Genomic DNA, 13,300 nt, shown 5'->3' with positions numbered 1-13,300 from the left:
TCATAATAATCCCAGTATTAGGGGCCTGAGGTAGGACTGATTACCAAGAGTTCAAGGCCAGTCTGAGCAGCACAGTTGGCTCCTGGTGATTTTAGGCTATAAAGTAGACTCTGTCTTGGAAAATAAATAAATAAATAAATAAATAAGATTTCTCCTAATTAGATATGGGCCTTTGAATGAGAAATGTTTCCCATAGGCTGTTGATGGTACTACTTAGGGAGTTTAACCTTTAAGAGGTGAAACCTTGCCTGAGAAGTATGTCACTGGGGCCAGACTTTGAGCATTTATAAGATTAGTCCACCTATAACTAGTTGCTCCAGCTTCATGTACTTGAAGATTTAGCTTGCTGCTCCATCTGCCCCAATTGTCAGTCAAAATAAACTCTTCCTTTCATCAGTCAGTTCTGGGCATGCTGTTTTTATCACAGTAACAAAAATAACCAATGCATTAGGCAAGGTAGTGCAGGGGGTGGGGATGGTGGTGGTGGTGCATAATCATAGCATTCTGGAGACTGAGGCAGAAGGAGTTCAATAGGAGTTCAAGGTCAACATTGAATTCAAGTGAGTTCTAGTCTAAGTTACACGGGGAGACCAAGTCTCAAAAAACAAAAGGACAACAACCAAAACCAAACCAAAAACCCCTCTCCTAGACAAAGCAAGGTAACAAGACAAAACTGTTTCTCCAAGTATATGACAGAACTTGTCTCATGCTTAGTTTGAAAATAACCATTTAACCCAGCACTTTAATGTTTTTTGTGTTAATGGTATATATTCTGTATTTTGGAAAACATGGTTTATTAATTGTATTCATGAAAATTCTTAAAAATAAAGTATCTGATTAAATGAGGCAAATCATGTATGCTTTTAACAGTTCTCTTTCATTAACTGATTTGTATTATTGATCCATTTGTTAAGTTAAAAAGGGTTCTCCTCTTACCTGATTTAGCTAATTCTCATTTAATCTTTCAGGTCTCACCTATTCCTTCTTCTACAGACCTTCCCCAAATGCAGACCACATATCCTAGTTACACTCTCCTCTCAGCACAGTGCAAGTCCACTATCAAACTCTCGAGTACAGTATATGCTTATAAGCTGACCTGTCAGTGACTGACATAAGTAGACACTAAAATAATTTGCTGAAGAATGGGGTCACAATTAACTCAGAATAACCACAAGGGGGTAGAGAACTCAATCCTTCAGATTAGGCTACCACAGTAAATAAAGGTTGGGATGGGGAAGGGAGGAAATTCAGGAGAGCCAGTGGTGGGAAAACTCCATGGATAAGTAGACCTCCCTGGGTTGGGGATTTAGCTCAGCGGTAGAGCGCTTGCCTAGCGAGCACAAGGCCCTGGGTTCGGTCCCCAGCTCCGGAAAAAAAGGAAAAAAAAAAGTAGACCTCCCTATGAAGGAAAAGGGCAATGCAAAAGACTGTACGCTGACTCGCACTGATCTATTTACTCCTACAAAGTCTATGATTGGCTTACAATTTAGAACAACAGAAATTAAAAGAGTACACATCTTAGCTTGATTCATCATCTGGGTAGGTCTCACCTGTCATGGGTTCAAACAGCTGATTAGCTTCCAGGTCAGTGAAAGTGCTGCAGCAGACAGGACATTTGAAGGAAGCCCGATTGGTGGAGTTTCTCTCATCCGTTTCAATCCTCCTTCTCATGTGGTCCAGCTTATACTTCACTACATTAACAAGAGTGCGGTAATTGATGAAGTAGTAGTTATGGCGGGTGGTCTTCCCATCTGCAGCAGTCTCTACCCTCATTCTGCATTTGATGAACTTGTCTCCCTTTAAATTATTCAAAACGGATCGAAGCTGCTTCCGGTCAAACTTGAGCAGCTCCAGCATGTCCTCTTCTTTTACACAAGGGTTCCGGATCAAGATGTCCAAGGCCAACACATGCTCAATGCCATAAAAGCCCCGGATGACATACTTGGCTAACCGCTTCAATGCTGCTGGAACTTCAGTGAGAACATCTGGGTCTGCCATCTTCAACGGTAAGTTTCAACTTCCACTACATTGGATTGAGAAGAGGGGGATTAGTAGGCATGAGGACATAATGATCACTTTAAATCTACAACAGCCTCTTACTGTCATTTTTAAAGTGCCACAAATGCATTCAAATATCGCTTTAGAAGACTTTGAACATGTAAGCATTGAACAGAAATTCAGGATTTTCCTCTACAGTACACAAAAGATTACATCTAAAATGCTTGACATAAGTAGTTATTTTAAGGTTCACCAGTGTGCTTGATTCCAAAAAATCTATTATTTCTGACAATAATATAGTACATCAACCCCACTTTATTTCACAAAGAGAAACAAAGAAAGCTCTGAGAGGGCTCACTGTTCTTAATGGCATGCTCTCTAGAAATGGCTGGAAATCCAGAGAATCCTAGCAATTACCCTAGACTTCATTTCTTTTCATGGAAACTTTCCTGCTAAGATTCAAGAATGTTTTACATACTCATACTTTCACAATGAACACACACACACACACACACACACACACACACACACACACACACACACACACCAATAAAGGCATAAGTAACAACCAGCCAGTAGGGGTGCCTGACAAAATTAAGGACTATTGTAACTGAGAGAAATTAGCGCTATTCAGATCAAAGTGCATTAACAACTTTTAAGTAATATCTGATCACTAAGTAAGCACCTTCTATATCTTTAAAATGAAAGGAGGGGGATGACAAACTAAGATATCTTTAAATAATGGGTCCCTTGAAGAGCATGGCAGAAGCTGATTGTATCTAAGGTCTAGGCCACAACCAGAGTTGTCCTCTCAAAGTCTCTCACATGGTACACACTTGGACCTCAGACAGGCTGAGTTTGGATTGCTGTATAAGTCTGATCAAACCCTTAAACAGGTTCAAGCCACACTTTACTCTCAAAAGAAAACTGGGTGCTGTGATTAATAAAAATATTCAGTGGGGGCCTGAAAGGACTTATTAACTAGGCTAGCTTTCATGTAACTTCACCATGACCCAAACTGAAACTCACCGGCCTACCCACACAGACTATATTTCAGATTTCTGTGAGATATAGGAAAAATTTTAATAGACATCCCACTGAACTATTTCTAAGAACAGTCATATTGTTATTAATATCAGTTTCAAATGAACTTTTAATTTGAACTCTCAAGTAACCAATCCTATCAGACTTTATGCTTTATCCTGTAAGAAATGTTATAATATCCGCAGTATATTCTAAATAAGCAGTGTACACGTGTATAAGGTCATATCTACAATAAGGGGAAAATATAAAGAAAGTTTAGACTACAGTACTCAGGCACAACACTGTAGATACAGCACTGTAATACTCAGATACACAGCGATAACCAGACAGCACCTGGATTTACTGGTCTAAACCTTACAGCCCCAGAGCCTTTCTGTCACCCAAATATTTAAGTATGTCTGGGTTCACTGCCACATCAGAATCCCAGTATGGTACCAGATACATTTTGATCTCCTTTCCAATTTTTTCTACACAAGGTACTTTCAAACCACATTTTGCTTTCTGCAAACTCAGCAGCTGACAGAATAGAACATAATGGCTTCAGAAACATGCAAAAGACCAAAGGGCAGACGAATGCCAGCATAGCCTATTGTTTTCTGTATTCCTTTCCACTGCTTTACTCCTCTCTAGCCCAGGCGCAGACACTGTATGGTCCAGACATTGGTTATCAACCCTGACTGTAAAGCAGTCACCGAGGCAGCATTTTTAAGCATCCTAACACTAACACATAAAACATTCCCAAGAGTTGTTTCAGCTATTTCAGAAGGGTCGGATTAGGAGCACTGCTACTTTTAAAATCCCTATAGATTGCTCTACTGTCCCGTGGCCATACCATTGTGGATCCTGCTAATAGTGAACATCTGCATGGGGAGGACCCAGTGCCTATTGTTCGGTCTGTTTCCTGTCTGATACTCCTCAGGTCAATACAAAGGAACCATATCCAGACTCTTCCAGCCAATAGTCTGAAGCTTGGAAATCCCAGGTCAGTTTCTTGGTGTTAGCCCCAGAAAATCCATAGTCTCTTCACATATAAAATGATTAAAGAGCCTTTCTCACACAGTTAATATATGAATTAAATCAAATAACTAACAGAACACATCTGCTTCTGGGCTGGCATATGAGTTCACCTGAAGTACTGACATTCAGAACACACCCTGCCCCCATCTAACTGACGTGTATGCCAGTGAGCTGGTTTGAAAGTGTTAGCATTATGATTGTATCAGGAGCTGTGGCATAAAACCTAAACCTAGGAAGAAAGGGAGGGATTGCAAGGACAAGATAAATGAAATTTGTTACAGAAACAAAATAGAAAGATTCCAACAATATACTGAGGAAAAAAAAAAAAACTTGACACAAGTGCCTGTGTCAAGCCATAAGGAGGAACTGTGCACAAGAAATAGAAAACATCTTAAAGAGAACTAACTCTTATAGACCCGAGGCAGGGCCATCCACTTTCAGAAGTGTCTTTGACAAAATACCATCCTCCCTGGAAGACTCACACAAGGCAGCTCAATCTCTGGGTTTCTTAAAGCCCCTTAAATCAAGTTCTGAAATTGACAGCCCGTGTGGGATGTTTTCAACATTTTATGAATTGGTTGTCAACAATTAAAAATCTTGGTGCCTATAAATCTCCTCTTGCAGATCCGAAGTAAATGACAAAAGTGGGCCCACGTTACTGCATTACCTAGTCTCTAGGGGAAGTGACTCTCAAGAAAGCAACTTCTCTGTCTATGGAGACTTCTTGGTAGGGTAGCTACTGGTCTTCATTATCTTCTTTTTACATCTCACAACTTCACTTTACCCAGTCCAGACCTAGATTCTAATTGTAAAAACATGTAAGGACTACTGTGCCCCTGGTTTGGAATTGAGAGAATCAATAGTTGAAACCACTCTGCTTTTAGCATAACCATCCTCATATCCACCCACCAGTTCCCTCCGTCCTCAAAGCTAAGCCCAAACCTTTCTCCTACCCTCCTTGGGCATTGAGTAACGTTTCCTGGCCTTCCCAAATCCCCAACAGTAACATCTAATGCTCTCCCTCACACTTCCTCAGAATCTGGGCAGTTTCTACCTCTATGACCAGAGACTTCATCTTGTTCAATGCTACCGCCTAGCATAAACTACTCAGAGACTTAAATCCAACTTTCAATACATCCTCTGGGCACGTGTTCTTGTACTATACCCATCCTGCCAGCTTCTACACAAATCACTTGTTTCACACCTGCATCCCAGTAATGAGAGCTATAAGCCATTCTTCTTACTTTTAATTTAACTTGTAATTGCTTTAAGCAAGGAGTTCCTAGATTAAACGTGTGATATTTGAAAAACCATACTGGATGAAAAGTAAGGGATAAAAGAACAAAGTGGGTGCAGGAAGCCCTTTTAGTTAAGACTATTTTAAAACACTACCTCTCAGGTTCTAAAAGAACGTGGATTCTACAGAGCCTCTACAGTTTTCTGTTACTGTATTTTACGAATTCTCCATCCCTTCGTCCTTTAAGGGGTCCACGACGGAGACAGCTCTGGACCGAGGTGGCTCCACCAGCTGTGTTCAGACGTGTCCAAACCCTGAGACCCCACAGTCCCTCAGACGCGCCCAGGGGCTTCCTGGGCCACACTTGACGCCACCAAGCCCGTCCTACCCGAAGTCGCACATGGGCCGCTCCGGGGCAATGGTTCTTTGGAAGACTAAGAACAGGACCAAAGCAAGAGGTGGCCGAGGAGAGGGGACTAGAAAAGGAGAGGGGCAGATAGGAGGAGCCATGAAATAAGCCACGCCGGGTCAGAAACCGGGAACAAGGAGCAGGGAATGAGGTTTACCCAAATGGATGCTCGAACACTCCCACTACAGCCGCCCTCAGCACCTCAACTACCGGCTTCAGCCAGCCCACGCCACTTGCGAGACAAGGACGAACGCTTAATTCCTGCGACCAGTTTGGAAACCGCCCGTTAATCCGCACAGCGAAGCTTTCGATCAGTCACGTTCTGACCGACCAATAAGATGATATGCCCTGCCCACAAGCCCTGCTCGGATTGGTGAGAATCCAGGAAGGGGCGTCAACCTCAAGGAAATCGTGGCAAGATGGCGTCCCTGGATCGAGTGAAGGTTCTGGTATTGGGAGACTCAGGTGAGCAGCTTAACCCGCGTCTGGGACTACCGACGAGCCCGAGCTTCCAGATACCCCCTCACATTTCGTATTTTTACCCACCAACTTCCTAGCGCTTGGGTCCACGGCTGAAATTCCTTTCAAGACCTTAAAACTACACTTCCCAGAGGACTTTGCTCCTTTTGTCGACGTGGTGGCGTGGCGGGAGGTGGGGGCGCAGAGCCCCGGTCTTTCTGTCTTTCTGGTGGTCTCCCAGGCAACCCCAACCTAGAGTCTACTGTCAATTCCTTTATTGCTCTTGTTAAGCAAACAGAACTTGATGCGATCGCGCCTTCAGGAAACTTTGTTCATTGAGTCAAATATACACTAAGAATACACTGACCTGTATTAACAACTTTAATTCTAAAATCAGACTTTTAACTCCATTCTACAGATGAAAACTATGAGAGGAACTGGTTCGAATCCACAGTAGCACGCAGTGAGATGTTAATTAGATGGATTTTACTTTTAATTACTTTCTACATACCTGAGAACTGAACCTGGGTCTCTTGTGCAACAAGAGATGCTCACTGAACCATCTTTCCAGCTGTTCCACCGCAAGCTTTGTTGTTGGGGAGTGGGGTTGTAGGGTAAGACATGGTCACACTAATTAGTCAGGACTAATGTAGAACTGACTATGCATGTCAAGCTGGTCTAGAACTCACTATATAAACAAGGCAGGCCTAAAACTAATATACACCTACCCCTGCCACCAACCTTCTTTTTAAAGACAAGCTCTCCCCTTGGCCTGGAGAATAGGCTAAGGCTGTCAGGCCAGCAAACATCAGGGATTGCTTATCTCTGCCTCCCCAGCACTGATGTACAGACATAGGCCTCTATACCTGGCCGCTGTGTGTCACTTCTGTGGACACAACTCGGGATCTCAAGCTTGTAGGGCCAGCACTGAGCCCCAGGTGATTCCTTTGTTTGTTTGTAAGTACACTTTGTATATGATCACAGTAACAACATGGTCATAGAAAAACATCATGTGGTCTAAGGTGAATTTTGCTTTTTATACCTTCTCAGTTGTTGAAAATAGCATTTTTATAATAAAACATAAGTAGGGATGATATGTGTGTGTGTGTATAAATTATAGCACACAAAGAGATTTCCTAGGTTTTTTATATAATTAACTACAGACAGTTAAATGAATGAGTGACTCCACAGTAGTAAATAAAAGACTCTCATCCCTTTTCTCTCCACCTTGGTCTTAAAGAGGTGCCCTTTAGTGTTAATGAAAAGGTTGCCTGAGCCCAAGAGATCTAAAAGTAGGTGAAGCACTGCTTTAAAATAAAAAGGCATGATGAAGAAAAGAATGTTATCATCATCATCATCATCACCATCATTAACGTTCAGAGATGGGGCCATGTGGTTAACTGTTTTCTTAAGACCCATGTGTGGACACTAAAGTCCTTTGAGTATGAAACCGTGGCATCATGGATCCTGTAACTGAAGGTTTTCAGACAATTTGTGAGATGTACCCTGCCTAGAAGAGGTGTCGTGTTAGTCAGGGTTCTCCAGAGTCACAGAACTTATGGGTAGTCTCTATATACTAAGGGGATTTGTTGATGACTTACAGTCTGTAGCCCAGTTCCAATGATCAGCAGCAGCTGCTCTGACCCACAAGGCAGGCAGGGGAAAGATAGAGTCTTCCTTCTTCCAATGTCCTTATATAGGTCTCCAGGAGAAGGTGTGGCCCAGATTAAACGTGTGTACCGCCACGCCTGGATCTGGGACTTGCTTTGTCCCGGATGACCTTGAACTCAGAGATCTCCTTGCCTTAGACTCCAGGGATTCATAGCCACTATGCTTCATGATCTCCATGCTGAAATCCAGGTCAGAAACTTGTATCTCCCAACCTCAAGATCAGCATCAAAGGTGAGCCTTCCATTCTGGATTGTAGTTCATTCCAGATATAGTTAAGTTGATAATCAGGATAGCCACTACAGGTGGTATAAATGTCCCATTTAGGGTTACATGTTCAGCTGACGAGAGACCTTGTATCTTCCACAGGTGTTGGGAAATCTTCACTCGTCCATCTTCTGTGCCACAATCAAGTGTTAGGAAATCCATCATGGACTGTGGGATGCTCAGTGGATATCAGAGTACGTGTTCTTGTTTAGTTTTTCCTTAGTCATGCTAAATGTAAGTCCTTCAAACCCTATGATTAAATTACAGGACTTAATTAAAATTAACACTAATAACTAGGATTGATTTAGCCCCTACTGTGTGTCGTTCCTTATTTCATCTTTCTTAAACTGTGAAATACAAATAGAGAAACTCAATCACAGAGAAGTAAAGAACAACCAAATTCATTTAATTCATAAGACACTAAAGTAATGACAGGAGCCTGATAATGGATGTCTCCTGAAAGACTCTGCCAGAGCCCTACAGATACAGATGAGGATGCTTGCAGCTAACTTTTGGACTGAACAAGGGGACCCCAATGGAGGAGTTAGAGAAAGAACTGAAGGAGCTGAAGGGGTTTGCAACCCCATAGGAAGAACAACAATATCAACCAACCAGACTCCCCAAGAGTTCCCAGGGACTAAACCGCCATCCAGAGAGTACACATGGGGAGACAGCTGTATATGTAATAGAGGATGGCCTTGTCTGGCATCAATGGAGGAGAAGCCCTTGGTTTTTTATAGGTTCCTTCCCCAGAGTAGGGGAGTGCCTGGGTGTTGAAGTGGGAGTGAGTGGGTAGGAGAGGGAGCATCCTCACAGAAGCAAGGGGGAGGGGACCAGGAAAGGTGATAACATTTGAAATGTAAATACATAAACTATCTGATAAAAAAAAAAAGCTAAAGTAACATGTGAACCCAGTTGTCTGATTGCATAGGCTTTTATTTTAATCACTTAGATTTTGAGTGATAATGTTAATATCCTCCATAAATAATAAAGTTAATATCTTCCATAAATAATTCTGCCTAAACCTGTAATTCTTAAGACTGCAAACTTGGGCCAAGTCATACCACGTAAAGGCAAAAGCTCCCAGAGCCTCATGTATACTGTTCTGTGTCACAGTCAAGTACTCAGTGCAGTTGCCACTAAATTAAGTGTTAGTGTCTAATTCTGGGCAAGTCTGTCATCTGTTGGAAAGTCTTCTTACCACTGAATTAAGAACAAATGCTTAAGTTGTTAGAACAACTCGGTAGGTCAAGATCCTTGCCATCAAGGCTAAGGTCCCAAGTTCAATTCCCACCAATTTACACAGTGGAAGCAAAGAACTGACTCCAGCAAGTTGACCTGTGACCTCCACATGTGTGCCCTGGCACATGCACCCTCACAAACATATACATAGTAAACAGAGAAAATGGGAACAAAATTAGGAAGAAATGGTAGTTATATTAATAGCATTTTCCTCTGTTCTTTGATGCTATGGTGTAGGCTCTGACATGTTGATTAAAAGTTTTCTATCAAATTAGTTATTTTCCTTCTTAAGGGGATTTCTTTTCTCCAGCTGCTTTTAAGAGATTTTTTTTTTCTGGTTTACTGTTTCGCAGTAATGCTAACCTAACCTACATCTTGGTCTACCTCAGTTACGATCATTCCTCAGTACTCGGAGGTCCTACTCATATCTTCATTCCTCAGAAGACGCCCTCTCCTCTCTGTCTGTCTGTCTGTCTGTCCACCTGTTCCTATTGATTTTCTAGTGGATTTGTTGTTTGTTGTTCATAGCCTTTGCGAGAGAACCAGATTCTAAGCTGTTTTGTCTACGTTTGAGAAACCCAGTGACAGGTTCTGACCACACTTTCTTTAGACTTTACTAACTCCCTTCCTGTGAAAGATCACAGCACATTAAAAGGAAACTTAGATCCTGGATCAATTGCCTTTCTACTTAAAGAGTTACCTTAAACTAATCAATATACCTCCTGAGGCTACTTATATCATTTGTAAGAGAGAAGAAAACTCCACCATACCTAACTTTGGCACTTTTTTCCTGCCCCTCCTTAGCCCATCCTTCTTTCCTTTCCCCACCCAGAGCCGAGTGGGTTCATGAGACCGCCTTTTCACTGGGCCTTATTAAAGTGGCTGGAATCCAGTCCACTTTAGAATAGGTATGCCTGTAATTACCTGTATTTCTTCCCAACCCCAGGGAGAGTTTTCAGTATACCTCACTAAGCACAGACCCGTATAGGATTTATATTTGTTTGTAGTATTAAAAGATTTGTGTGTTTCAAGCAAGCACTTTACCACTGAGCTATATCCTAGCCCAGATGTAGAATTTTATGCATATGTATTATTTTAAAAGTTTCTTGTGCTAATTTATTAATGACAGTTTGTATCTTGAATGGTCATTTAATTTTGTTTATTCTGTCTTCATAATAATCATTATTTTCCTGCTTTACTCTGTCTCTTGATTTTATACATTAAACACACCTTGCCATCTGGATTAAATCCAAGCTTTTCTCTCTGTGTGTCTGTCTGTCTGTCCCTGTCTGTCTGTGAATCTCTTAGATTCTTGTATTCACTTATTTTTATTTGTCTAGGGCGTTTTACCTTTATTTTACAGCTATGTAGCAATGTTTGCAGTGCCTTCAGAGGCCAGAAGAGGGCAAAGAATCCTCAAGAAGTGGAGTTACAGCCCTCTGTCATCAGCTCTGTGATGTGCTGAGAACCAAACCCAGATCCTCTGGAAGAGCAGCCAGTGAGCTCTTAACCTCTCAGCCATCTCTCCAGCCCTGCCCTCTCCAAGCTGGTCTTGACCTGTTAGTCTAGAACAGTTTTCTAGTATCTAGAATCCGTTATCTAGGATGTTTTTCAGATATTTGCACATAAATTCATGAGAAGTATTAGCCTATTGCTTGACTTTTTCTAATTTCTTCGTGGGATTTTGATATTGTGCTAACCTACTCATCAGAAGAGCTTTGTAAGATTGACAGTATTTATCGTTTGAATTTACAAGTGAAACTAACCGAACCAGTGATATTCTTTGTGGGACATTTTTAAGTTCAGTAAAGAAAACAAGAGAAATGATTGCATTTCTTCCCCTGTCAGTTTTGGAGATTTGTATTTGAAAAAGCATTAGTTCATATCAAGCAAAGTGCTCAACATTGCTTCTCTGTCGAAGTTGCTTTCAATGAGACAATCGAACAATACAACCACTACTGTAAAGCCTATAAAATCTATAGGAGAGGGTAGTATCTATGGTATAGATGATTTTCTTTTTCTTTTTAATTCTGGTATAAGTAATCGGTAGCTTTACCTTTTAAATGTATATTTATGTATGGGGATTATGTAGCATGGCACACATGTGGAGAGTAGAGGACCGCTTGGCCAGTGTTTTCTTTTCTTCTTCCACCACATGGTGTCTTGGATTGGAACTCATGTTTTTAGAGTTGGAGCCAAGCCAGCCTGAGTTTTATTTTCTTGATCAGTTTGGCCGTGGTCTAGCAACGACAAGTTTCAGTGTTGTTGTTTTTCTCTATATGTTTTGTGCTTTGTGCTTTTTAGGGGGTAAGAATATATGTGCACATGTGTGTAGGTGCATGTGCAAGGGGGTGTGGGAAAATGGGAACTCATGTAGAAGGCCGAAGGAACTCATATGTGACAACCTTGCGTGTCTGTCATTCCTCAGGAACCTCCATCTTGTCTTTTGAGATAGGGTCTCTCACTGGCCTGGAGCTCACCAAGTGGGCTGGGCTGTCTGGCCAGCAAGCCCCAGGCATCCACCAGTCTCTGCCAACCCTGCTTCGGGATTATGAGCGCATGCTACCACACCCAACTTCGATAGCACAGGTGCTGGGAGAGGGAGCTCAGGCCCTCATGCTTGCCCATGAAGGACTTCCCCATCTGAGCAGTCTCTCCATCCCTGCTTGTTTTGAATTTCACTGTGGTGCCCGTAGCTCTTTAGATTTAATTTACTCTCTTTTTCAAGCTCCTCCTTGAAATGAGTGGTTGCTGCATTGATTTCTTTCAAGCTCCTTACAGAGCTCGGAGGCACCGGAATGTCTGTCTGAACACAGTGTTGCTGCCTTGTTATCATTCAGTTCAAAATATAGTCTGATTTCCATTGTGATCGTTCCTTCGGCTCATTTGTTGTTTGAAATGTGCCTCCTCATTTCCAAACATTTGACAGTGTTGATGATCTTGTAATTGCCGGTTTCCTGCTTACTTTCACTGTGCTCAGAGAGTATCTACTATATCATTCCATCCTTTAAAGTTGACTGGGACTTCCTTACGTCTTGTTTTAGGGTCAGTTCCGTTAATTATTTGTTAAGTAGCTCATCTCTAAGTCAGAAAGAAAGCACACAGGGGTACTCTGTCATTACTGTGTGCAGCCTTCTGCCCATTATATCCAGCTTAGTGTTTTGTTTAATCATTTCTGCTGGATTGCTTTTTTTTTAACGTTTCATCATTTATAAGGGTTAAGTGTTTAAAATCTTTCACTATTTATATCAATTTGTCTTTTTTTTTTTTTTTTTTTTTGGTTCATTTTTTCGGAGCTGGGGACCTAACCCAGGGCCTTGCGCTAGGTAAGCGCTCTACCACTGAGCTAAATCCCCAGCCCTCAATTTGTCTTTTGCTGTTGTTGTTTAATTCTCCCTATTTTGATATTATATACTAGTTTGAGATTGTTTATTTTGCCTGAAGGATTTCCAGGGATTTGAACTCGTTTTCAGGCCTATGCAGCAGTCCCTTTTAGCCCCTGAGCAGACTTGCCCCTAGCTTTAACTGTTTATCACTGTACATCTGTTTTATGTCTGCCAATTTATTGTTCCTTAGAAGTTTAAGTTCTCTAATCCTGAAATGGTGTAAACTAACTATTTTTAGTGTTTCTGTATTGCATCGTACGTATTTCCATCTTTTATTTAACTGTTTAAATGCTATGTCTTTCTAATATGTCTCCTGTTAGGTAGGAGATAGACCAATTTTATTTTAATGGTCAGTCTGATAGATTTTGTCTTTAATTTGGTTTATAGATCTTGTTCTGGATATTGTAATTTAGAGATATACCTGGCCCCCAGGAATCTACATTTTAAGAAAGCTCTAAGGTGGTTTAAGTAGAGGTCAGTTGGATGCTAAATCCGTTTTCCACATGACTGTAGAGGTGCAGAGGCTACCCTAGACGCTCACAGAAAATTGCTAGCAACTGGCGGTAAGAACAG

General features: G+C 41.6%; 2 protein-coding genes across 6 annotated transcripts in view; one reads left to right on the top strand and one right to left on the bottom strand.

Moving 5' to 3' along the window:
• Gtf2e1 (general transcription factor IIE subunit 1) overlaps nucleotides 1-6,408 on the bottom strand; it is a 32,872-nt gene extending 26,464 nt beyond the window's left edge. The window contains exons 1-2 of one of the 5 annotated variants that reach the window (XM_039088355.2): nucleotides 6,252-6,408; nucleotides 1,551-2,023 (exon numbers count right to left, since the gene is read on the bottom strand). In XM_039088355.2, the coding sequence (XP_038944283.1) occupies nucleotides 1,551-1,998 (448 nt within the window). In that variant the 5' untranslated portion in view covers nucleotides 1,999-2,023; nucleotides 6,252-6,408. Of the gene's footprint in view, nucleotides 1-1,550; nucleotides 2,024-4,726; nucleotides 5,305-5,684; nucleotides 5,824-5,862; nucleotides 6,019-6,251 lie in introns of those variants that run through there. The other 4 variants (XM_017597999.3, NM_001100556.1, XM_039088354.2 and 1 more) reach the window with 4 other exon arrangements.
• Nucleotides 6,109-13,300, top strand: part of Rabl3 (RAB, member of RAS oncogene family-like 3) — a 28,959-nt gene continuing 21,767 nt past the window's right edge. The window contains 2 exon segments of the mRNA NM_001108319.1: nucleotides 6,109-6,170; nucleotides 8,202-8,293. Coding sequence (NP_001101789.1) covers nucleotides 6,125-6,170; nucleotides 8,202-8,293 — 138 coding nt within the window. The 5' untranslated portion in view covers nucleotides 6,109-6,124.

This window comes from Rattus norvegicus, chromosome 11, assembly GCF_036323735.1.
Source record: "Rattus norvegicus strain BN/NHsdMcwi chromosome 11, GRCr8, whole genome shotgun sequence".
Classification (NCBI taxonomy): Eukaryota; Metazoa; Chordata; class Mammalia; order Rodentia; family Muridae; genus Rattus; species Rattus norvegicus.
This window is presented reverse-complemented; position numbering and strand designations above follow the sequence as displayed.